Source organism: Calcarisporiella thermophila, assembly GCF_041956535.1.
Source record: "Calcarisporiella thermophila strain CBS 279.70 unplaced genomic scaffold VTP21scaffold_5, whole genome shotgun sequence".
NCBI classification, from domain to species: Eukaryota; Fungi; Calcarisporiellomycota; class Calcarisporiellomycetes; order Calcarisporiellales; family Calcarisporiellaceae; genus Calcarisporiella; species Calcarisporiella thermophila.
Window position 1 is genome coordinate 40,937 of NW_027192195.1, and position 25,280 is coordinate 66,216.

The 25,280-nt window shown below is 43.0% G+C and overlaps 10 protein-coding genes across 10 annotated transcripts; 6 read left to right on the forward strand and 4 right to left on the reverse strand.

The window, feature by feature from the left end:
- Positions 1-2,231: 2,231 nt before the first annotated feature.
- Positions 2,232-3,091, forward strand: VTP21DRAFT_9101 (uncharacterized protein; the record flags this gene model as incomplete). Its single annotated transcript, XM_069400022.1, has 2 exons — positions 2,232-2,411; positions 2,477-3,091. 2 exons carry the CDS (start codon positions 2,232-2,234, stop codon positions 3,089-3,091), a joined length of 795 nt encoding a protein of 264 aa, XP_069253989.1.
- Positions 3,092-3,835: 744 nt separating this feature from the next.
- VTP21DRAFT_9102 (uncharacterized protein) lies at positions 3,836-5,750 on the forward strand (the record flags this gene model as incomplete). Its single annotated transcript, XM_069400023.1, has 7 exons — positions 3,836-4,006; positions 4,076-4,122; positions 4,199-4,404; positions 4,472-4,584; positions 4,644-4,885; positions 4,945-5,012; positions 5,077-5,750. The coding sequence occupies 7 exons, from the start codon at positions 3,836-3,838 to the stop codon at positions 5,748-5,750; spliced, it is 1,521 nt and encodes a 506-aa protein (XP_069253990.1).
- A 744-nt stretch (positions 5,751-6,494) lies between these two features.
- VTP21DRAFT_9103 (uncharacterized protein) lies at positions 6,495-8,464 on the reverse strand (the record flags this gene model as incomplete). The annotated part of the gene is made up of 7 exons (XM_069400024.1): positions 6,495-6,710; positions 6,786-7,047; positions 7,117-7,248; positions 7,308-7,481; positions 7,550-7,686; positions 7,755-7,854; positions 7,935-8,464. The coding sequence occupies 7 exons, from the start codon at positions 8,462-8,464 to the stop codon at positions 6,495-6,497; spliced, it is 1,551 nt and encodes a 516-aa protein (XP_069253991.1).
- Positions 8,465-8,901: 437 nt separating this feature from the next.
- Positions 8,902-11,125, forward strand: VTP21DRAFT_9104 (uncharacterized protein; the record flags this gene model as incomplete). Its single annotated transcript, XM_069400025.1, has 7 exons — positions 8,902-9,205; positions 9,278-9,330; positions 9,404-9,686; positions 9,759-9,868; positions 9,940-10,297; positions 10,358-10,813; positions 10,899-11,125. The coding sequence occupies 7 exons, from the start codon at positions 8,902-8,904 to the stop codon at positions 11,123-11,125; spliced, it is 1,791 nt and encodes a 596-aa protein (XP_069253992.1).
- An 869-nt stretch (positions 11,126-11,994) lies between these two features.
- Positions 11,995-12,666, forward strand: VTP21DRAFT_9105 (uncharacterized protein; the record flags this gene model as incomplete). Its single annotated transcript, XM_069400026.1, has 1 exon — positions 11,995-12,666. One exon carries the CDS (start codon positions 11,995-11,997, stop codon positions 12,664-12,666), a length of 672 nt encoding a protein of 223 aa, XP_069253993.1.
- A 226-nt stretch (positions 12,667-12,892) lies between these two features.
- On the reverse strand, positions 12,893-13,922 carry VTP21DRAFT_9106 (uncharacterized protein; the record flags this gene model as incomplete). Its single annotated transcript, XM_069400027.1, has 5 exons — positions 12,893-13,286; positions 13,358-13,432; positions 13,493-13,557; positions 13,640-13,814; positions 13,873-13,922. The coding sequence occupies 5 exons, from the start codon at positions 13,920-13,922 to the stop codon at positions 12,893-12,895; spliced, it is 759 nt and encodes a 252-aa protein (XP_069253994.1).
- Positions 13,923-14,256: 334 nt separating this feature from the next.
- On the reverse strand, positions 14,257-14,677 carry VTP21DRAFT_9107 (uncharacterized protein; the record flags this gene model as incomplete). Its single annotated transcript, XM_069400028.1, has 2 exons — positions 14,257-14,451; positions 14,519-14,677. The coding sequence occupies 2 exons, from the start codon at positions 14,675-14,677 to the stop codon at positions 14,257-14,259; spliced, it is 354 nt and encodes a 117-aa protein (XP_069253995.1).
- A 1,345-nt stretch (positions 14,678-16,022) lies between these two features.
- On the reverse strand, positions 16,023-17,450 carry VTP21DRAFT_9108 (uncharacterized protein; the record flags this gene model as incomplete). The annotated part of the gene is made up of 3 exons (XM_069400029.1): positions 16,023-16,088; positions 16,160-16,186; positions 16,257-17,450. The coding sequence occupies 3 exons, from the start codon at positions 17,448-17,450 to the stop codon at positions 16,023-16,025; spliced, it is 1,287 nt and encodes a 428-aa protein (XP_069253996.1).
- A 1,125-nt stretch (positions 17,451-18,575) lies between these two features.
- VTP21DRAFT_9109 (uncharacterized protein) lies at positions 18,576-21,803 on the forward strand (the record flags this gene model as incomplete). Its single annotated transcript, XM_069400030.1, has 3 exons — positions 18,576-18,966; positions 19,037-19,185; positions 19,275-21,803. 3 exons carry the CDS (start codon positions 18,576-18,578, stop codon positions 21,801-21,803), a joined length of 3,069 nt encoding a protein of 1,022 aa, XP_069253997.1.
- Positions 21,804-22,656: 853 nt separating this feature from the next.
- On the forward strand, positions 22,657-25,109 carry VTP21DRAFT_9110 (uncharacterized protein; the record flags this gene model as incomplete). The annotated part of the gene is made up of 2 exons (XM_069400032.1): positions 22,657-23,203; positions 23,266-25,109. 2 exons carry the CDS (start codon positions 22,657-22,659, stop codon positions 25,107-25,109), a joined length of 2,391 nt encoding a protein of 796 aa, XP_069253998.1.
- Positions 25,110-25,280: the final 171 nt, after the last annotated feature.

The following is a 25,280-nucleotide window of genomic DNA, read 5'->3' on the forward strand; positions in this document are numbered from 1 at the left end:
CTGCTCGCAAACTTGATCACGCAATAAAGCCGCATGTTATTTTTGTAACCAAGAGGTAAAAAGAGGATACGATGAAATTATCATGCTAAACTTGTACCTTTAAATTTGATGATGTACTCATTTCAGAAAATATTTTAGTATACATTCGGGTTGGAATATCTTCAATTGTGACAGCAGTAATAGACCCTATAAGATTGTAATAACTATATTCTGAAGTCAAATTGCATCCCAAATTTATTCTGATGTACTTTAATACTTAGCACATTATGAGAAGATGCGTTAAATATAAGATCCTAGGGTGCGATTGTATAGAATTGCAAACAAACAAAATTATTTTCTGTTGAGGTAGAAAGATCTAATATTTTGAAGGTAAGGAAAACGTCAATTAATTACAAGTTTTCCTGGAATTTCAATGATTACCACTTACCAGCTTTAATTTCGCATAGTAAAATTTTAAAGTTTTATTTTCTCTTAAATATTTATAACTCGCGGAAACTAATTGTTGGATTCAAACATCGATCCATCGCTGCAAGAATACGCAATAGCCTCAATAACATCGATTGTAAACTTACCGGTGGCACATAAATCCACTTCAACTATCACTCTATCTCCAATAAATTAAATATGCTATCAGGTATAAAGTCAGAAAACCACGTGATTGTGAAATAAAAAATTCCTCCCTTGTTCAACCTTTTCCCTTAAGACTCTTTACACAAACTCTGCACTCTCATTTACCAACTCAAGTTGATTTCGACCCAAGTTTGATAAGCTTAATTGTAATATTTACTAAGAAATTGGCCCGACTATTTCTCTTACTCGATGTGTACTCTATTTTAATTTTTGCTATGATGCAGTCTGTTCTAGTAATCTTTGGGGGTTGAAATTGATGACATGCTAGCATAGAGTTCATTATTATATTCAAGTTCTACGCAATGCCGCTCCATCTCAACTCATTTCCATCCTTAGTTTTAATTCCTCGTTGTCAATGTACGAAAATTGAAGTTTCACACCGACTCTTCAATTCTGTATTCAAATCTGGAGTCTGTGGAAGTCACTCTAACACAATATTACTATCGCTCTGTAGCTATTCCTATTTTATATTGGTAGCATATTTCAAGTTCAATACCTCGGCGTTCCAGTTTTTCATTAAACCTGGGTGGAATATATCCCTAAAAATATTGCAGGGATTACTTTAAAATATAATCTCACATCCGGCACTATGTCTCAAACACGCCTATTTCATATTATGAAGAGAGATATTATCTCTCTTCATTTCTAAAGCCTCAATTGTGGAATTGAAATTTATTCAACAATCAAAATTATGCCATTTATATCCTGAAACGCCGATTCTTTAGCACCGAATGGGAAAATACAATGGGTATAATAAAGAAACATCCACTGACTGGATAGCTTAAAGAAGAATGATAAATTACTGCACAAAGATTGAGTGGATTTTTTGAAATAGAAAGTACAATCATTGTTGATTCCGAAAATTAAATTATTTCTCTTATTAAAATATTTCTGCAGACATAGATACTTGATGTAAATAATAATTTTATTGCCCGATATGCACTTGAAATGCCTTATAAAACGTTCTACTATTTTCTAGTTTGAAAGAAGGCATAATTTCCGACACTTACTGACAAGGCGTTACTGGTTTTGTAGGCTGAATTCTATCCCGCAGTCATATTCCTCTATAATTCTGATAGATTTTCCTTATTTTGAACAGAATAGCCGAGTTTATTCCTGGTTAAGGAGACAAGGGCTCCTCTTGCACATTGACTCGGACCTTTCACTTTTAAATTAACAAATCAGCACAGTTACCAATTCATGGCTGGTCTTTGAACGAAGGTATATAGATCACACCCAGTAAATTTTGCAAAGGTGCCAGTTTCTTATGCGCCAATTCCTCTACAGTTTGGGTTCAGGGAATTTCTTAAGGAAATTAACATATAAAATATTCACAAATATGGATTCGAATTAAAATCAATTTAACCTAACGATAAGTTAAGACAAAATTAACTGCCAAAAACTTGCATAAAATAAACATCCCTATTTGTTGGCCAACTGATGGTTGTCTTGATTTTAAAGATCTTGAAAGAAAAAGTTATAAAAGGGTCCGAAGTTTAGTCGAAAAACACTCAATTCACAAACTCATTTTACATTTAATCTCACTCCTTTCCCATTTTCTATATTACACTCATTTAATATTCAAAGGAATTAAATCCAAGATGAAAGTTTCTGCATTTTTCATTTCTACAACCATTATTCTTACGGCCGTGTCAAGTGCAGCGCCTGTCCATGAGAAGCGCGTTTGGCTCTTACATGAATTTCTGAACGGAGTATTCCCCAATTTACGTCTCCCGACTAATCCCGTTAACCCCCCTTTCAGACCACTGTTCCCAGTACTAGTAATTTATCTACATTATATTGATGTTTGCCTTACTAGCTCCTGATTGCTTTATCAATTCTAAAGACTAGAGCACCTTCAACTCCTACATATTATCAAGTTACTGTTACAGAGACTCGTACGAGACGTCCTACTGATCTTAATGCCACTCTCACAGGCATTTCCAACCCCAATGGCACTCCAGCCAGCACCTCCAACCCTAATGGCACTCCTGTAATCACATCCAACTCTAATAACACTCCCTCTAACACCTCTAGCTCCGATGGTACTCCAGCCAGCACCTCCAACCCTAATGGCACTCCTGTAATCACATCCAACCCTAATAACATTCCCTCTAACACCTCTAACTCAAATGGTACTCCAGCCAGCACCTCCAACCCTAATGGCACTCCTGTAATCACATCCAACCCTAATAACACTCCCTCTAACACCTCTAACCCAAATGGTACTCCAGCCAGCACCTCCAACCCTAATGGCACTCCTGTAATCACTTCCAACCCTAATGGCACTCCCACCAACTTCTCAAATGGACCTTCAACCACAAACCAGTCGGCTATTTATCCTACTGTGACCGTAACTGTAACATCAATTCAAACTACAACCAAATTTTTGGAAAAGCCAATGACTACAACGGTATATTCCTGCTTAAACAATAATGTAATTCAGAGAAAGACCAACTAAAAGTAAATTATATAATGTGCACGTGAATATTCTTATATTATTTTATATTTTCATTCAAATATTATTAAATAACTGTACTTTATTAATAATATAATAATATAATTATATAATATGGTTGAAATGTTGAACTATATTACCCCAGATCACTAACAAACTATTACTCAAGTATGATGTCAAAAGACTTCACTCTAAATTCTATTTTTATAACTTGTGCAGATGAAACGCATATTAATACTTATATTTGACATCTTGGAATGCAAAAATGAAATACTAAAGTGCTCTAGTTACTCAAGATTGCTGGATGATGCTGATGATTTGCATAAATAAATTTGGCAGGTATGTTTTCTAGAGGACTAATTGGATACTACCACAATCTCGCTCAATAGAAGATAGCGGATTTATTACTTTTCCCCACTTATTCCACCTTAATATATGTTCGACCTCGAGAATTTTGCCCAAGTAAAATAATCTAAGAGTTATGTAAGATCTAGCGTTAAAAAAATCTCTTAGTTAACTTATATTTTATAAGTATATGGAATTATCAACCATGACTGAAATGGGGGCGTATATATAAATCAAAGTGCCACCGAATTTTGGATATATATTAGATGGCGATTAAGTATTTCAACTATTTTGATGATTGTAATGTGACTGCTCTAAAGCGCAGCGTCATCGTTTTTATATAGTCGTTAATGCTGATCAGTATCGGCAGTTTTGTCACAAACTAACATCCCTAGAGTAAATATGGAGGATGATGAGCTTGATGATTTCCTTTATGGTGAAAAGGATACAGGAATAAATACTGAAGATCAGCTTGACGATAGCATTGTAAATCCACCCGATGATGTTCCGATCCTGGAAGAGGAACAAGATGAAAAAAACGTAGCCGAGGAGGAAGAGGAAGAGAGTGAATCGGTAAATCCTTTTATAATTTTAATTTATATAGTAATAATTAATTGATCCGATATGTTTTATATTGAATAGGATGTCGAGATTATCATTAACAACGATGACGCGAAACCTACAGCCAAGTAGAGTATTGCAAAGATTATATTTCGTGTTCGAGACTCTTAACGTGTATTTTTTTTACACTCTGTTCTCACACAGAGGCTCTTTGATGAATATCCGTCCCAATCTATTTTCGCGGCCTCAGACGACGGAAGCGGCATCACCTAATGGACAAGAAGAAAATGCTCAAACAGTTCAAAAAAAGAGTGGAGGAATCGATCTCGAAACCCCTGGGACATGGAACGGTCAAAGTATACTGGAGGTTGATCCTGAATCATTTGAAGATAAACCTTGGAGAAAGCCCGGTAATGCCCCATTTAATGTTTTTATGAGCTTAGCATTTATTCAATCTAAACTGTAACCACAATATAGGTGCGGATATTAGTGACTATTTCAATTTTGGTTTCAATGAGGTGACATGGAGAATATACTGCCAGAAACAGAAGCAAATCCGGGAAGAGCGTGGCAACCAGCGAAAGATCAATGTAATATTTTTATCCATCAATTAAAATTTCATTGGATGCTTTACTAACATTTGAAATAGGTGTATGAATCGCAGCCTGACATACCGGATATGTTCGCAGAAATGCAAGCAATACAACCCGTACCGATGGATTTTCCACCCACTGGGATGGGAAATGCGCCCCAAAGAGGCCGTGGTGGTTTTTCCCCGAGCCCAAACAGAGGTGGAGTTGCACCAGTACGGCGGGGCCGAGAACAGGGTGAAGGTGCGATCCAGGTGGTATCAAGTGAGCGAGAAGCAGCCCTCGAAGAAATTCATCCCCCGTAGGTTTATTACTCATTAAGCTATAAAGATTCGTTGATTCATTTTCCCATTTTGATAGAATGCCAATCCGCGGCAACAATCCTATGGTGGAGCAATTTCCCATGGATGAGCGTGGATTTGGTTTTGGTAATTCGCATTGGTTTCTTTTGATATTCCTCAATCCTTACAATTTGTACACTCTTTAACACAGATGGTCCCCCAATGAATATGGGCATGTTTCCACCTAATATGGCTCACCGTCTTGGTCCCCCTCCTCACTTCTTCATGGGAGGGCCTCCTGATATAGGCCGTCCGATGCACCCTCCTATGGGATTTGATCCGGCTGGATTTCAGGGCCGCCCGCCGCCCCACCACATGCGCGGTGGACCTCCAATGCCTCCTCACATGATACAACCCCGTCCTGGCGGAGGAGGAGCCGGAGGACCAGGACCAGGACCAGGACCAGTCAATGTGGGAGGTCAACAACCCGGAGGCGGTGGGTGGCGGCCACCACCAGGGGCTAACGCAGGTGGAGGAGGAATACCTTATTCCCCAAACCAGGGGCCAGTACCTTCTCCTGGTGGGCCCCCTAGTCAACAACAACAGCAGCAGCAACACCAACAACACCAACAACATCCTCCAATGCCTGCTAATTATAGAGGAGGCGAGCGTCCTGATCGAGGGGACCGAGAGAGAGACAGAGATAGAAACGAACGGGATAGAGATAGAGAGCGGGAGCGGGAAGAGAAGGAAAGAGACCGAGACCGAGATCGCAGAGATAGATCGATGGAGAGGGGATATGGTCGAGACTATGATCGTGATCGATCCAACCGCAAGAGACCACATGCAGAAGACGAATACCAGCGGTCGAAACGAAGATATTAAAAGGGAGGACACTTGAGTTAATTATCTTGAATGAAACCTAGGTTCTAGTGGGATTCCTTTTATTGAGTAACGTGTACATATTTGCAATAAAGCTCTGCATGCGACCAGCTCATTTCTTCATTGCAAAATCGAGGATCTGCCATACGTTCCGGGTGATATACTCCTATTTATACCTAATTTAATAGTGGTATTTGCAAACTCCCATGTGGAGAATGGTGTTTAGTGTACATTGTATGAGATTAGGTCTACATACAAAAAGTTAAACGTTCAAAGGAAATAAAAGTTACTTGGCCTAATGTTTTTCAACACTACAGTACATTCTGATCAGCGTTTGCCCCCCGCATCTCTTCCCACGGATTTTCCGTGACGGCTAGTTCGGCTTAACAGATGCATTTTGTTAGTTGCCACCTTCCCAAAAATAATAAAAAATTTTTGTGGCACTTGTCTGTGACATCTTTTGAAAAACCTGTCATGACACCAAAAAGAAAAGAATATAGAGTTTTCGAATAGAGATATATATTTATCGCTGAGTTTAGTTAATATAGAAAAGAAGAAGATAAACTCTGCTAAAAAAAAAAATTTATATATATAAGAGGAAGAAGAGAGGTCCCCCTAAAACTATTACACATTCAAGAGAAAGAGATGAATAAAAACGAAAGTTCTAATAAAATAAAAGGAAGGAGAAACGAGTTATATATGTTAATATAAAAATATAATATGTCCAAATATATAACACACTAATGTTCATGATCTACTGTGAGTGAGGGTAGGTGTGGAGGTGTCGGAATTCGGGAGATCTGGTAATATCCGCTGCAGGCGAGCTACATCCGGTACCCCAATTTCTGGTCGGTCAACGCTATTTGTGGGTGCTGTGCTCTCATTGGGTGGAGACGATGTCTCCTCAGAGATTCTAGATGTTTTTTCTAGTGTGGATTTACGGCATCGATAAAATCCGCAATTCTGAAAGGACAATTATAAAGGATACAACGATTAGCATTGTGATGATACAGTATTTATATTGGTGGGTTGTTTTACCTCCGACCATGCACTCCGACACATCCAGCAGAAGCGGTACCCACAGTGCAAGCAGTCCACTTTGTTGCATCCATCGTCTCTGTGTATTAATATCGAGCAGTGTGGGCATGATCGGCTGTTGTCAAGCTTCCATCGCAAGCTCTCTGCATCGATTTTGTTCGTTAGACCAGAAGCTTTCCACTGCATATACTCCACACAGGTGCGCCCGGAATGGTGTGTCGTCTCACCGCATTGGAGGCATATCGATCGATCACAAGACGAGCTAAAAAATTTCAGATGGGTTAAAGGCTGTAAAATTACAAAAAGATATCTAAGAAGAGCGTTTCTCTACCAGAAAGTTTGTGGGAAATTGGCCACATGTGCAAATTGAAGTTCTTTCCAGTGCTCAGGTCTCCGCTCAAGAGCTAGAAGTTTTGACGAGATAGAAGCAGCTCGCAGGCGATCAGTATGATCCATACTCGTCCTAAAATAAATAACCCTTGAGTGTCCAATAATACACATTCCACTAAGAGAGAGGTTTACCCAAGTTGTCTCACTAGCTCTGGTAGTAAGGTATAGTAAATATCCGCAATATAGTAGCCATGCGAGAGGTGTTTCCGGCAATCTTCAGCAAGCCGCTCGCAGACCCTCAGGGAATCTTTATTAGTTAGGTCGCCAAAAAACTCAGACGTCTGGCGTACAATTTCAGCGAGGATTCTATATAGTAATATTCTTTTCATTAGCTATATATAATTTTTTAAATAAAAAAAGACCAAGCATCGTACTTCTTCTTCTCAGCGCCCTCTGCCTTGTTCAATGAAGCAGCAACTACTTCACCGCCACATTCTCCGCAATATCGTGAGAATGCTCGGAATGGTTGGTTAAAGTTGTTGTACATTTCAACCACATGTGGTTCAACGTACTGCCAAAAAAAAAAATCATTAGCTTGTTAACATTTTGCTGGCTTGTGGTTTAGTATAATGTATTTACTCTGCTCCATTCCGCCTGGGGAATAATATCCTGGCAAACAGGGCATTTAATCTTGGTGACATTTAATCCCCATGAACTTTTTACAACTTCCGTGACATATCTTCAAAGAAGAAGGGGTAGTATTAAATCAGATAAGTATGGAGCATCTTTAACAAAGATAAAAGGATAACGATTCCTTACCGCTTGAAACATTCCTCACAAAACTGATCTCGACAAAATGTTAAACAAAGGTCTAATTGTGCATCAAAGCAAATGGAACAACGTTGCATCCAATACTCCAGCCTTTCTCTTGATTGCCTTGACCCACCACTCAATACATCCCCAGCAAGCAAAGCAATGGCACGATGGGCAACAAAGGTTAATGAGCGCAGAAGGAATGCCGGTAGAAGCAGTGCAAGAATGATAAGTGTAACAAGAGAAGTGGCATACATGATTAGCGTATTAAAGAGGGAAACGGGCGAGAGCCAGAGGGGTAGTAGGTTGGAGAAAAGCCGCTGTCTAAACTTAGTGTCGTTAAATTGCATGGAGGTAGCCTTGTCATCCATTGGTGAAGAGGGAGGAGAAACGCCTTCAATGACGGTGGCGTTGTCGTTGCTAGAGGTGAAAAAGCGGAAAGCGATGGGGAGGAGAGAGAGGAATGAACCTGCGTCTGGCTCAGCAGCGTTGGCAAAGGAAGATTTCTGATCCAAGGTCCACACAGAGTCCTGCATTATACTCTTATTGGCAATTATTACAAGCGTTGTATTGTATGTATGGCAATGTCAATGCCAGCGCTGTCATTCGGACTATGTCCTTAATTAATTCTAAATGAAAGTGCTTACGAGACAATATAAGGGCGAAATGTCAGTAAAATGTGAACAAAAAGAACAAAAAAAGCAGAGGAAAAAAAAAACAGGGAGAAACAAGACATGAGTGGAAAAACTATCCAGTAATATTATTATGGTTATACTGCTAACTCATTGTTCTAGGTAGGCGGTCCTCGTGAGCTTTGTCCTACGTCTTCATATCCGTTTTTTTTAAATCTCATCTGCCCTATGCCTAATCGTGGCGCAGCCTTTGTTTTCACACCTACCACGTTTGCGAGATAGAACTTGTTCGAGGTTGAATAAAAAAGAGGAGTGTAATACACGCGAAATCCCACACTATTATGTCCTTATCCCCCTCGGTTCATCAGACCGCTTCCAACATCAGGGGCGCTGCTGTGAATTCTACCAATCATCCCGAGGCGGTGACTCCCCCTTCGTCGTCGGCTGCCAAAAGTTTCTTTGCCGAAAAAAGCTGGAAATTTTACACTACCATCGCTCTAGCTGTCGTTGTGGCGGGCGCGGGCTACTGGTATCTAACGGCATCCTCTTCTGCTATACTGCCGAAATCTGCACGGAAGAAGAAGAAGGCAGAGAAGAAGGCAAGTAAGGGGAAAAAAGATTCAGCTAGCGTAAAAGATGCAAAAGGTAATATTTTTTGTTTTATTAATCTTGTGAATATTAGGCGTTTGACTCTAATTCCATACTCTTGATGACTAGGCGATGACTTGTTAAATCTATCTGAAGAGGAAATTGAGAGTTTGTCTAAAAAAGTGCGTTATTTCTTATTCATTAACAATTTTTTATAAACGCTAACCCCTATCCTCTATTCTTACTGGTGATTAGGAACGAACTGACGCCGCCCAATCCCTCAAAACCACCGGGAATGCAAAATTTGGTGCTAAACAATACCAGGAAGCTATCATTTACTATTCCAAAGCGATTGAATTCCACCCCGATCCTGTTTATTATGGGAACCGTGCTGCCTGTTACGCAAATATTGGTGAAATCGAAAAGGTGATCTCGGACTGCAATGAAGCGTTGTCAATGGATCCGGTATATATTAAAGCACTGAACAGGAGAGCTCAGGCTTATGAAAAGTTAGAGGAGGATGAAAGTGCCCTATATGGTAAGTCGTCCACTAATTCAATTCTAATCTCAAAAGCAGTTTGTTGAGCTAAAGAATTGACTTTTTTCTCAGATTTCATGGCCGTTTGTATCCTTGACGGATTCAAGAATGAGGTTGCTGCCGCTTCCATGGAAAGAATGATTAAGAAAGTGGCTGAGAAGAAAGCGAAGGAGATGTGGATTGTAATTGTTTTTTTCCAAGGAATAACTAGAACGCTGAAGCACTCACAAAATTTTATGTTTACACATTCTAGAACAAGAAGCCAAAATTACCTTCAAAAACATTTATTAGTACCTATTTTGATTCCTACCGCAAAGAGACCGATGGCCTTGAAAGCCTCTCCGAAACTGACGACAGCGGTGATGCCTACTACTTACGTGCTCGCAACTTCCTTAACCTGAGCAAATATGAAGAAGCAATGCAAGCCTGCTTCACAGCTTTGGAACGTGGGTGCGAAAAATGGAGTGCTCAAGCCTCCACATTGAAAGGCACTTTCCTATCCCTGCAGGGTAATTCACAAGAGGCTTTAGAGTACTTCAAGAAGGCAATCGAGTTTGATCCAAAATACACTAAGAGCTATATTAAAAGCGCTGGACTATATCTTGAGCAAAGTATGCTGGACTATTATTTAGTACCTATTTGTAATGCTTAACCATTACCTTATCTTTTAGACGACTCTGTCACCGCGTTCAAGCAATTTGATGATGCAATTGCAATCGATCCTAATGATCCGGACATCTACTTCCATCGCGGACAACTGCATTTCCTTACTGGCGATCTTGCTGCCGCAACGAAAGATTATGCTCACAGCATTCAACTCGACCCGGATTTCCCCTATGGGCATATCCAGCTGGCAATTGCGCAGTACCGCCAAGGATCCGTGTCCGCGGCAACAACGACGTTCCGTCAAGCCCTAAAGCAATTCCCGCGATCCCTAGAAGTGCTGAACTATTATGGGGAAGTATTGCTGGATCAGCAGAAATTTAGTGAAGCGCAGGAATGGTTTGAAAAAGCAAGGGAGATGGACAAGACCAACCCGTTGCCCCTTGTGAACCTTGGTCATGTGGCATTGCAGAGAGATCAAGACTTCAAAAAGGCAGAAGAATATTGTCTCGAGGCTCTTAAAGGTAAAAAAATATTGCCCCTCCTTATCTTGAAGTTCTTTTACGGATGTGTTGAATTTTTCCGCTTTCCCCCTCTTGAATATCTTAGTGGATCCGGATTCGGATGTCGTCCTTGCCACCTATTCTCATCTCCTCATGCAGCAAGGCCGCCAAACAGACGCCAAACCTTACATGGAGCGCTCAATTTCCCAAGCTCGCACCGAATCGGAACTGGCGCAAGCTCTCCAATTCCTGCTTGCCACCCAGGCGCAGGAGGAATTCATGAAAAGGTATCCTGAACATGCCGCACGTTTGAGCGCAATGGCGGGACTGTGAAAATATATATACTCTAATGTCAAAAACAGGGCTTGGGGTCTTTGGTGCTTATCCTCTACTTATTTTCTTTATTTTCCCTTCGTGCTTGACATTTAATGCACTTTTATCTCGATATAGAATTTATCTTACTTTAAAATATATAACGCCCTTGCTTTTTAAAGTTGGTTCCTGGAAGAACGGCTTCTTATCAAATGCAAGCACTAGGAAGCAATTATCTAAAGATTCAAATTCGAATTTGACAAACAGTTTTGTCTGCAGTTCGAACTGCCTATCTGCTTACTAGTGTTTGGTGCTCCAATCCTTGATAATATTGATGTAGAAGGCGGGAGTCAAGACTGAGCAGGAAAAAAAGTCTGCGTCAAAGACTTGACTTTGAAGAATAAGCAATTGTCTCGGTAGAAGCTAACGCGCAGTAATATCGCCACGCAAATGATTCCGCGAGTTTTCATTGTGACTCTGAGCTTTCCCTCTGCGAATAGCCGTATCCCTGCTGTCCCCAGTTTGCGGCCGAGCTTGGAATACACCGGCCTTGAGATTTCTGTGCGAATGTTCGTTATTCATTTTTTTTTTCTCAGCATATCCTGACACCTGATGCGGCCGCCATTCGGGTTGAGCCATTTAGATTCGGGCGTACTCTCATCCGGATTTGACTAGCACAGTATACCAGAGGGGCTGAGAAGATGGTTTGGTACAACCCCCACAAAAGCTTCTTTTGGAATTTGACAGAATATAATGCTCGGCTGGATTGAATCTAGAGAAAAATTTTTGGAGAATTTTTTTTCTCTGGGGTATTAAATCACTAGCATCATTTTCTTCTTTTCCTTGCATTCTCTTTATTCCTCGTAGGCCATCCTTTACGCTCGAGAAAGATGCTAAACATCTTCAACAGGCTAAAATCCCCTAACGGCAAATCCTTGCCTTGCCTCACTCGCCTTCACATCCTCTCACTAGATAACTTCCCCCTCCTTCAACTCCATTGCACGTACATGGTCATCTATCGTGTCTATTGCCCCTCATATCCTCTCTCCCAGCTCACAGGTCGAACCCATCAGGTCTCGCTCCAAAACTACTGCGCAAAATGGGACATGTGCGTGAATGGGCGAGTACGGATACCGATTATCGAAGAAGAAAAGTATAGGACTGAGGGATTGGGGCCATGCTTTTTGGAGATGCGTATTATGCAACTCCTTAATGGAAAAAGTACGCCTCTAGGTCATGTGAGAATCAATCTGGCGCAATATGTTGGCGGCAACGAACACATTAGTGGGCCTCGAAGATACCGCCTACAAGGCACTGTATACCCCCGCGCGACTCTTTTATTGGATCTTAGCGTTGAACCAGAAAACACACAGGAGCTACAAACAAAAAAATATCGCATTCCTCCTCTTGATAGGTCGCTCCTAGTGCCCAATGAACTGGATTTGTTGGAGATCCTCAAACGTGAGCAAGAGTCGCGTCGCCGACAAAAGAGATTGCAGAAGAATCGATGTCACCGTCGTGAAAATGTGCAGCCGGTGGCAATAGCAGAAATAAATTATTGAACACTAGCATCAGCTGGTCAAAAGTCATGTATGTTTCTACTACATGTATTTATTCCCAATCCTCCTACCCCTCTCCCATCACTTCATCATTGGTATTTTTTTGTCATTCTCGTCAGATTTGCGCATTGTACCTGGTTGTCTAATCCTCCCTCTTGTCTGGTGTCTCATTATGCAATATATTTATAGAGTAATAGTGAATAAAAAAAGTACAATAAGATAATAATGTCTATCGCAATGATTTGCGCTGTTCCTGCAGCTCTTTTTCTGCAAGCTTGCGAGCCTTGACTGCTCGATATGTTGCAATTGCTCGCTCTCGCTCCGACTCCAGTTGTTTTCTTGCCGCCATACTCATATTCTTCAATTTCCGATTATTTCTTGCCTTCACTTCCTTCACTAACTCGTCCTCCTCCGATGAATAGGCTTTTGCTTCTTCCTGCTCTTTGGCTTCAAGAGTGCGTTTACCTGCACCTCTGGCTTTAGGAGTAGTGAGGGTTGGCGGTGCAGGCGCAACTTCACCAAACTTGACCTCATCATGCAACTGGTGGAAGTCGCGCGCACTAGCTTCTTCTAGGAGTGCATCATGTTTGGCAAGCTTAGCAAGTTTACGTTTCTCTCTATACCTAGTATGGGAGTGTATGAGGGATATGTGATTTAGCAGTGACGAGGCCCATCAAGAATAATTTCAACCCACTTTCTTCTCTTCTCTGTTGTTCTTCCTTGCCGAACGGAATGCAGAATCTCCTCACGCATTTGCTCATCAACTCGCCTTGAAAGTACAGTGTAAGCTACATTTAATTAGAATAGCCATAAAGATATACTCTCTTACTTGCTAAAGTCGGAGAACTTTTCTCCAGGCTGTAGTAATAATAATTTTCTTTTTTCTTTATCATCCTAGCAACAATAATAATAGATCAGCGGGCTGCATTATAGAAGGAAAATAATGTCACTAAATAAATCATGGAACCTGATTTACATTTTGTTTTGATTCACCCTGTTTTGAATCTTTTGAACTCTTATTGTCCTTTGCTGCCTTTATTTCTCTAGCTTCCCGCTGTTTCTTCTCCATTATCTCTCGGGCCTTCATCATAAAGACAAATCCTCGAGGAGCATCGCGTTTGGTCTTGACGGATTGTGGCTCTAGATTGATACTGCGAAACAGGGGAATGTAAGAATCAGTGAATGATATAAAGGTAAATGAGTGGTCACCTTTGTTTTTCTTGCTGGCGAATGGAGGCCTTCTTTCGTTTATGTGGCATTTCTTTCAAGGGAGAATTAAGAATATGGAAAGAATTGTTTACGAGCAATTAATTCGAGACTGCTCTTTCATTTTAAGCCTGTTGAGCTTTTTATTCTAAGTCGTCGACCTAATGGTCAATTACAATTTTCAAGAGAGGATTGTTTAAATAGTGTTTGCAGATTGAGCAATTAATTTCATTGACCATTACCCAAAGTGCAATCGATTCATAGGATTCATCATTAAATATAGCCGGGATTAATCAGAATAAAGGATTCGAGAGAGCGGGGAAAACAAAATGAATAAATACAGGTACAATACTTGATATAATCCAAACACCGTTAGGGATTCCTCCTCTACCATTCTACATCTCTACTTTTCATTTTCGATCCGTCTGCGTTCACTCTCTCGCTGGGCTTCTTTCCTACGTTTATGTGCTCAAATGGACAGTGCCTGCATTTGTTGCCACAACAATAGCCACGCTTTTTATGGGAGAGTGCAGTCATAACGGTGTATCCAGTGGCTGGATCTTTGTAGGTCATCTCTCCATTCTAAAAGGATTTGAAATTAATATTTTTTGTGCGTTAATTGGAATAAGATTGCGATGATGTTTCCTACCTCGCATGCCAAACGATGTACTTCCACCCACTCTGGGGTTGCTTCTTGTTTAGGAGGGACAGAATTGGGTATCTTCTGGAATGTGGACTGGGGTGACATCAATGATATAGAGGCAGGAGAAAAAGATGGGGTCATGAGACGGTTTGGTCGATTCACCATTCGGAGGAGACAATTTGACATAAAGAAATCAAAATACCTCCAAATTGAAATTGAACCTTTTTAGAAATGTCCCCGAAGAAATAATTATACCAAGCTAATTGAGATAACATTTTGAATCATAGTATCAATTCAATACAAGGGATAGCTGAGTAAATAGAAAACTTTGAAATAGGTATTTTTCTATTCACAGTCAGAGTTAGAGAGTATGCGTACGAAATGGGTATGCCTGATATATATATAATGTGTATATATGAGTTTCCCGAAATAAACAATATATGTGGAATATTAAAAAGAGAGCGATATTAAGGGATAGGTATCAACGGATATAAAAGAAGAGGGTAAGGAATAAATAGTATACAATGTAGATAATTGATATGAATATGCCTCTAAACCTAAACTTATGAAAAAAATACGCACACAATAGTAAATAATGGCAACACATTGAAATAGAACACATAGAACAATTAGAACTCCTTGATATTTCCACAACATGTAAGCCAGCGAATATGATGGATGTCGCCATTTTCCTTCCGAATGTCGGGATGATTAGAACTTCTATTTACATTTTCATTCGCTTACTCGCACGTTCCAAAAACGCAGGCGGAGCTGACAAACTCCTTCGAACGCGCACGCAGGGGGACGGGGGAGGAGGACAGATATTTTCCTTGTTGGATTCATCAATTACACTACAAATGGGGAGGTTATGGCTAGGTAAACGCTTTCGGATGATGCGATGGTGAGCAGAAATAGTGAGGATGTGAGATGATTTCATTGTCATTAACTAAAAATAAAAATAGGAAAAATTGGAAAAATAAATAAAAAAGTCTATGTTGAAAATCAAAATGATAAAGAAGAGCGGAACAAAAGAACGGACGATCAGAATGGTATAAGGGATATAAAAGAGTGTTTATGTATCAGTGGAATCAAGCTCTTTGGAAATATTCATAAAATTTTCGGGGCAGATCACTGCATCCAGGCATTGGCTTCGATTGGCCACAAGGCTCGATGATTTAAACCGGCTGTGATTAAACCAAAAATAACGTATCCTATGCGCAAAATATATATATACGCGAGCTATACAGCCTCCATTTAGCCGCATGCTCCATAATCAAACAAAATGCTAACAGTTTGCCAGTATTACGAGTTAGGAATAATCGGGCGGGAGGAGTATTAAATCACGCGCGACATGTACTAACTGTTGCAAGGTAAACTGTCTATGATTCAATTCTAGGGTTTGCATTTTATTATTCAAGGTAATAGTTTTAGAGTATATACAAAAAAATTCGAAATAAAACCTGGGTAAAGTCAAATCGATAAGTCGCAAGACCGTTTTCTATCTCTATATTTAAAAGTTGGATGTAGCGCCCTCTGCCACCGGAACCACCTGGTAAAAAATGGTCATCCCATCCATCTATTAAAAAACGTTACGATTAGTATTTAGCCTACCAGTCCTACCCTAGGGACAAGGGGCCAATTGCTTACCATATGATCGCTGACATGACAATGGAACTAAGAGTTCAATTCAAGGTACATTTAGTTAGCAGACTACTAACTACTCCCCCAGGTATTCTTTACTTACCATCCACTCCCCTTGGTTATCTGGTATCATATCTACAACCCGAAACGAGGCCGGCATTAAGTCCACGACATCTGTTCGATGCCCATTATAGAGGACAGTTGCTCCATGCCAGTGGGCAGTATGCATATCGAACGAACCTCCCAGTGACATCACATACCATCGAACCCGCGTACCCAATCCCAGGCTCAGCTCGTCAAGATTGTTATACATGAATCCATTAATGGAGTTCTTGTAGTTGGATACACGGAAGCCCGGATCTTTTCTGTCCACGCCCCTGGGATCATCACAGTATTCAAGGATATTCTGTTCGAGATACGGGGATCGGTTCTCGTCGATAATGATCAGAATGGTAAACACCTCTTGGTCCAAATGACCGGAGGGCATCCCGCGTTCATTGAGCATGCCTGGCCGGTAGATGACCAGCGGACCCATCAAGCCCGCGTAAATATCACTAAGCTCTTCGACGTGGGAATGATAGGTGTAGAGCACGGACGAGGCATCGGCGGGGCCCGGCCCACTGCGTTCTGGAACTGTCCACACGTATACAAAGGTCTCACCGGGCTTCACAGCGGCACCCGGCTGGTTTTTTGCTTCCGCATGCATAACTCCTTCGTTCTCTCGTGTGTAATGAACCCCATGTGGATGCATTGAATATGGTCGGGAGGCCATGTTCTTAAATGTTACTCGTATGGTGTCCCCAACCTCGGCACGAATTACGGGGCCTAAGAGTCCAAGTGACCATTCGTGTGTGATTGGATTACGGAAGGTGGCATCCGTATATGAGCGGTATGCCGCTTTCTTGTACGTACTTCCAATACGGTGTGGGCCTTGTACTAGGAAAGTCCTTGCCCTAGTTTCATTCAGTGGAGCTCCATGGAATCGATCATATTTCATAGGGGCATAATTCCATATGATCTCTTCGGCTGTTATAAAATATTCTCGTACCTTACCGCCGCCCCCTGCCTTCCCGTCGCCCTTCGCAATAGGATCCTGGTCGAACACCTCTTCCGGGAGGGGTATCCGAGTGGGCTTGGGAGCAGTTTTTTCAAATTCAGCTCCTTCTTCGGGACCATCGGCCTCAGGACCGTCGTCATCACCGTCACGCTTTGATAATCGAGGCTGAGGAAGTGAGAGAGCTAGCGCTAAAACACTGAAGAACGATAGGCTTATAAAGAGTAAGTATGGTAATCGCATAAGATTATAGAAGTATAGTAGGAAAACGATCAAAAGGGGGTAAAGTCGGATGCAAAGAAGTGGTTCGAATAAATAGAGGCTCGATACAAAACTTCAATTCGAACCAGCCAAAGAGCAGATAATAAAGGGTGTGGCCTGAACAGATCCAAGACGTTACCGGTGCAGATGAGGGCAGTTAAATACTGAATAATAAATTTTATTTTTAGAGAGTGCGGCTTGGTTTGAATCATCACTAGTGAATTCCCAGAACGATTGGGGTTGTTCACGTTGGCGATTTTCTGATTATTCGATTAAAAATAAGCGACATACTGCAATTGTATTGATTATATTGAGTTTAAAATACCGCTGACACACTCTAACCAGCTGCGGGAGCCTACTTGGGAATATAGGTTCCATAAAAAGCTATTTATTAAATACAAAGATGTCCATGCTGAATCGTCGGATGTGAGATCCGTATGCTATATGAAAAAAAATGATCCGTCTTAATGAAATCTCCTTTCTCCCGGCAATCAGCTCGTCAAGTTCGTCCATTGACTTTCAGCGGAGGAGAGATTTGAGCAATAAACGATAGAGAAAAATGTTTTAATGCTTTTCCCTTCCTCCGAACTTCGTCATTTCAAGGCTAGGATCAAATCTCACACTTCGGACATGCAAGCTCCAGACCAGTCATCTGTATATAATAGCACAGAACATATACATTGTTTAAGGATTTTTCCGCCTGATCATGCTCGAAATTACACGCCACTTCGTCGATGGATCGTTTACATTGGTGCAAATGATCCAGTGTTAAGCTGGATTAATGGAAGACAAACAGGAATGCTTTGTTTCGGAAAATGTCAACCGACTTGACAAGGAGGGGATAGGTGCGTGTTATGTTTATTCTCAAGAAATATCTGCGGCGTTTCTTCTCAATATGCAGCTAATAAACGTGCTAAACTCTACCTGAGCAAAATGAAATAATGTGACTCTGACACTGTGGTTGTTGGGGGCGGAGGTGTGAACTGAAAAAAAATTTTCCCCCTCTGCTTCTTGCCACAATTCTTAATTCTTCATTCACTTTGTCTTGGAATGACCAGGCGGGCGAGATGACTGCCCCCTTTAATCTATAAATACCCTGTCGTCATTATGAGCTCCCGCATTCTAGAAGCCCGGATGCTATCCGAATCTCCAATCAACAACCCCACGCCTCCATTTCAGCACTATCCCTCTCAGCAATCCACAACTAAACGGCGCCACCGACCTCGCTCGCGCTCCCTCCCACCAAACCGCGCTGGTTATGTTGGAAAGGTGTCGTTCGATCTCCTCGATTCCTCTTTACCTCTTCTCTCCTTCACACTTCAGGCCAAGTCAAACGATTACAGGCGCACAAGATGGAGTCGAACTTTTCTAGTGACAACAGACGCACACTCTTACACCGACTACGATTACGCCTTAGGCTGGGTCCTAGAGAGGCTGGTGGACGATGGAGATGAAATCGTGGCATTACGGGTCGTATCCGTAGAATTACGCGAACTAAGTAATGACCATTTTTTGGGAACCTGACAAATTCGCTTGAAATCTAATACGCCGCATTTTTTATTTATCAGTGCTGAAGAATGATGCCGGGCTAACTCCATCGACGGGCATATTCGGCACGACTCTCACTCCTGAGGGACTTAAGGCTCAGGTCGAGCAATCCCGCGAAGAGGCCCAGACAGTCATGGATAACATTATGGTGAAAAACAAGGAGAAGAAGGTAATGTAACGCAATTCTGGATCTGACTAGTGTCGATGTTCCTGTGCCTGTTATTCATCAGCCTCATCTATTTGTGTTTCACTTTCCAGATAAGTATCGTTGTTGAATATGTGGTTGGCAAGGTTCCAGACACCATTCAGAGTATGATCACCATGTATCAACCCTCGCTCCTTGTCGTAGGAACGCGGCATCGCTCGCCCATCAAAGGTCTTCTCTTAGGAGGCATATCGCGCTATTGTTTGCAACACTGCCCGATCCCGGTTGTGGTGGTGCGTCCGGAAAAGAAAAAGAAGAAGAAAAATCGTAAGCATTCTTCGGGGACTCCAGGGCTCGCAAAACGCTTATCTGCGCTTTTACATCGATGGGCAACTCCTCCTACGCGTTATCCGAGCTCGATGGGAGACTCTCCCTACGATGCTGAGTCCGAGCCAGAATCAGAGGCAGATACACGATCTGAGATCTCTTCACGACCAAGTGAGACAGAGAGCATCATATTCGACGAGGTGTCTCTAGCATCTGAATCTACCAGTGATGCCCGCCGGTCTACCAATTCATCCGCATCCACTTCCTCATCCACCTCAACACCACCAAAGAAGCCGTGGCGCATTACTACCTTGGTTGGATTCCGGCATCGCTCAGGTAACGAGTCAGAGCCAGAGAATGGCGGAGAACTAAGTGGCGGAGCGGGTGCTAGGGAGGCGATCTGGCCTCGACTGTGGAGATCTTCGACTCCGTTCCACTCCACCACGAGTGATTCTGATCAGGACACGCTGGATACCGATTTCGTACCAGTGGCATATCCGGAAGACTATCCGATTGAGAATAAAGAGGTGGAAAAGGAGCAAAAAGAGTCGCAGGAGGGAAACGAGACCATAGAAGGCGAAGAGGAGAAATATGCTATTCCTGAGAAGCAGAAGGAGATGAAATTGCAACGCCTACAAGCCTTGTTTCGCTTTGGATTCCGACTACGTAAGCCTAAGCGTGCAGCTCTTGGAAATGGAAATGAGGAAAAGCAAGAGAAGAAAAGGAAGGGGGATAGAAAAATTAATTTCCAGGACGTGGAGAAGAGTGAGAATGAGGAGGGGGAGAAGGAGAAGGAGAAGCTGCAAGGAAATGGGGCGATTACTGTCATGGAGGCGGGATTGAAAGAGAACTATATGGACGAGAGTAGGGAGTCGCACATAGATGGACTCACAGAAAACAGTAGCCAAGAAGAGCCTGTTGGCGACGATGAGGAGGCAAGAACCTTGGAGGAAGTGGGAACGGAACACGTTGGGATGGAAGAGACCGGCGGCGTCAATGCAAAGTTAGACGAAGATGAGGGCCTGAAGCCTAGTGATGATGAATCCGTAGCGTCAGATGATACAATCAAAGACCACAATCACCGCTCCATCTCTGAATCATACTATTCATCTGAGCACCCTCATCTCCCTACGGCCACGACTGATAACGACCCAAATCCTTGCGATGACTCCACGGCTAATTCCACCTCCAGCGTCGATACTGCCTCCACCATCGCGGACGAATCCTATCCGCAATCGCTTGCTAGGGTATTTAAGCGTCGTCACTCGGATCGTCTTCGCATGATAATGAAAATAGGAACTGCCGGTGACCGTGCAACTTTGCGTTCTCAGAATTCAACCGTCGAAACAAACGAAAGCCCTCCCATGCCACCTCAACCGCTTACAATCAAATGCGGATCTCACGATAGCGGGTATGCACAGGACATTGAGTATTTACAAAATAACTGCGAGTCTCTTGGAAGAGACTGGAGCGATGGGTACGAGAGTCAATCATCGGTTGCGTCTGACGCCACTGTCACCGAAAAGCGGCGGGGAGATGCATCGGGTTTGATGAACTTGGCTCTGCAACGCCAGCAACTCCTTGCCCAGCAACAGCGGCTTTTGCTGCAACAACAACAAGAGCAGTGGCAGCAAGCGGCGGTCACTGATGCTCCTCCGCCCCCCTCTAGCTCTGAACTTTCCACCCCTTCACTCTCCGCAACCCCATCCTCTAACTCCAAACTATCCGACCTCCAACTCGAAAATGAAAGCTGGGATCGCGCATCCATCGCCTCTGAATCAGCTATTCGTGGACGTCGCTGGCGCAGGCAGGTTCGCTTGAAACATGAAATGGAACTAGGTGCGACTAGAGCATTGGGTGGTCTGATTCAAAGTTTAAGAAAGCCGGTTTCTTTATCGGACTCCAAGAACAAGGAGACGGCTGCCGGTGGAGATAGGGTGCACAAAAGACAGAATGGAAGGGCAGAAGAGGTTGGGTATGAAAATGTCATTGGCAGCGGAATGAGCGCTCGGTCAGTTTCTCTGCAGACAAAAACGTATGGTATTTCTGCCACATCCACCACCACATCAACCATCTGGAGTGGAGTTCTGGCTTATGGACGTCAATTACGTGAATGGACTCTCGACACACGAGGCAAGAGCAAAAAAATGACGGTATTTGAGGACGACAGGGCCTCAGTTCGCTCCGATCCTACTGGGAAAAGACGAGCCAACGTGTGGCGCCGCTTGATGGACAAACGCGGGGAAGACCGGCTACCACGCGGATATGAGGAATTGGATTACTGGAAACCCTTGCCTCCAATTCCGATTTCGTAGTACTTTTTTTGGATTATACTATATATACATGACACAGGATTTCTTTGGGACTATCTTATTTGCTTAGGGTATTCAAAAGCTATCGTACTGCTTTGCCTTTGGAAAATTTGAACTTTGATACCATTCATGATTATCTTCATTGCCATCACCCTACATATCTCAGCACATCCATTGATTAACATACGTTTTATAATTTCTGTGTATATTTTAAACCCATTCTTAGTTTAGCCTTTTTTTTTCTTCTTGGACTTTTGTATTGTGAAATGTATGTATTGGAAACTTTCTGCGCTTTCTTCCTCTCCTCCTTCTTGCTTATTAGTTGTACTTGGAGAAATAATTAAAGCCTCATCCTCTCCATAGCAATCTCTCTACCCTTGGTTTTTCCTTGACATCCCGATCTTGAATTCCTGGATTGGCCTGCTCAAACCGTTAGCCTCTCCTAACACTTTAAAAGGCAATCGTCCCACATTGAGGCTCAGACCTGACTTAAATCCAGCAAATCGCCGTCAATAGTAATTATAGAAGAACCCGCCACACTATTTGTACAAACTAGCAGACCCAAGTCTTGGGCACCTTGTCTCGAATCCGGCTCACTGATTGTTCGCTTGCTTCCTCACTAGATCAGCGTAGGATTCGCACAAGTCGTGGCATCTACACATTAATGACCTCTGTTTCTAATGCTTAATGAGGAGCTGTAACGTGTTGTTTGCGGTTTAAAGGGTAATACAACCTGACCCTAACTTTTCAAACCGCCTCTCTGCGATCATCCTGGTGCTAATGCTAATCATGCGTCTTTCTAAATTCTAGACATCTCATTAGAACCAGTTTATTGTTTACCCATATATTTACAATAATGCAACCTAAATTCCTACTGCGTTTCCTCTACGCATCCTTTCTTACTTTAATATTACTCGCCTCTCCTTCCACACCAGCTACAACCCCGTGCCTAATCTTCTTTAATAAATCGTTACACACCCTCGTCGGTCCTAGTGGCACCCTCAATCAGTTCCCCCTTTCCAATGGTGGAGACTTCCTTTCCTCCGTCGGCCCGAGGACTCCAATATCGATTGCTAACACGGCATGTGCACTTCTCTCCACTAACGTCACAATATGGCTTCCGTCCGATTTGAAAGGTCATATCTTCAGCGCAGAAGGAATATCCAATCCTTCTGCTCCCACCATTTCCAATAAGCCTACCGTTAGCACGCTCGTTTTACCCTCTTCTACTCTCCCGACTAGTCTTGTCCCTATAAGCTCACTGTTAACAGTAGCGCAACCTAGTAGCCTTTCAACCCCTATTTCCATAGCGAATAGTAACAACAACAAGGATAGCCAAGCACCTCAACCAACAAAGGGTGTATTGGTGAGTGGCGAAACTGGACTTCCGGCGCGCGTTAAACGTATGTATAAAATATTGAGCTCTGCTCTGCCCCCATTTGAAAACTCAGTGCTGATAATGTAGGATTGGTGCCCGAGGATACTATCACCCTTAACACTGTTGATCTCAACCAACCAGAGCCCAAACTGTTCCCAATATCTGTGCGTCTCGATAATAGCGCTAAAGGATTGTTAAGCGAGCCACATCCACTCCCAGTTGCGGCTGTAGACAACACTCTCTTCGCCGTCAGTTCTCAGCACATCTATTCACTGGATGCAATGAGAAATCCGTTAATATTTAATGTTATGAACATCACGGGAGAAAAAGCAGAAGTGGCCGCCGTTACAGGCACGAGCAATGGCCTATTCATCTTGCAAAAAGGCAGTGGGAATATTGGTTTCCAGCTACGACATCTAATTCCAGGTCAAGAGCCAGTGCTGCTAAATGTGAACGGCGGCATCGCAAATACCAGCGGGAATATGCAGATGACAGGAGACGCCCAGACTCTCTACATATTTTCCGAGAATGACAAGAGATTAACTCGAATAATTGCGGATGGAAACCTGGCCATGGCAAGCCCCTTAGATCTGCCCAATGACTTAACGGCCGAACAACTAAACAATTTGAGGCTTGCAATGTTAGGCAATCGACCTTTACTAATAGCGGGAAACCAACTAAGGTATTACTCGCCAAGCGGTGTATGGGATGCAAGCGGTAGTCTCGTACCTGCTTCCACCCAACCCAACGCTGCCAAGACTGGCAGCCAACTGAGTCTAGGGGCAATCATTGGCATTACTGCAGGAAGTGTGGTCATTTTATCCATGGCCACTGCTGCGCTTATTCTTCATCTAAGACGCAAGCGCACTCGTCTTCATTCACATCGGCTGGAGGAGAAAGCCTCGAGAGAAGCCGTCAATAGAGATTCGAGGTCACTCAAGGCGAGTGATGCCTTTGGTTCGCAGAAGATTGAAATGGAGACACTTCCCATCGGAGACTCCTTAAGTAAAACGAATTCTACGTCGAATTTGGTGGATCCTGCAATCGGTATCCCATACCCGCTGGCAGATCAAACTGTGAGCTCTATGCAGGAGATGTTCACAAAACATGTGAGGGTGGGTCCGGTGCCAGAGCAGGTGCACCCAGATGCTCGGCAAAACACAGTCTTACTAAAACGATACCGCCTTGTGGATGATCCAGCGGCAAGCGCCAACAAAGTGCGTCAGGTGGAGGATACGATCACCAGCGAAGAATTTACCCTAGAATTCTTCTCCTGCTACAATGAGTTTGCGCGCCATGTAGCCATGCTCGACTACCTTCGCGCTCCACACATCGTCAGTTTGCAAGCCGCCTACGACGCAGTCGGCACTTTTATCGCGGTTCACGAGCGTACGGGACAGGCTCTTTCGGAGCTTCTCTATGCGAACGAACCAATGGGTCTGAATCCATTCCTCAAGGGCTTTGTTAGTCGTTCGCTCATTCAAGCAATGCGTTGGGTCTGTACCAAACAGGTCGTCTATCTGACCCTCACCCCAAGCTGCCTCTCTAGCGAGCCGCATGACGAGACGGTTTGGAAACTGTGCGGGTTCGAGCAAGCCATGATCGCCAATGAACTTATCGATGCGAGTGAGCACCTTTTGACCCCCTATTCAGCGCCTGAGCTGCTATTTGCCTCCAAAGGCGAATTAATTCAGGCCTCCTCCACCATGGATTCCTGGTCGCTAGGGTGTGTGCTCTATGAGATCTGGCTCAACCGCCCGCTATTTAAGAACATCGAGGAGGCCCGATCGGCCCTGCAACAGAGAGACTGGTTCCCTCCAGGGCTAGAATACCTAAGGGAAGAGGGGGAGGAGGGGGCGAGCATGATGAGGAACATACAATTACTCTTGAAAATCGATCCTAGAATTCGACCGAATCCACAGGATCTCTAAATTCTCAGCATTCTAAACATGGTTGTAATTTTTTTCCCAGACCCACCGTATATTTGGTTAAACTGCAGGCTCTCGCCTCTCTGTCACCGAGTCCTATCCTACTTCTTCCGCCATCTCATTTTCCTCTCTTACGCCTTTGTTGACTGATCCCTGGATTCGCCTTGATGTTAT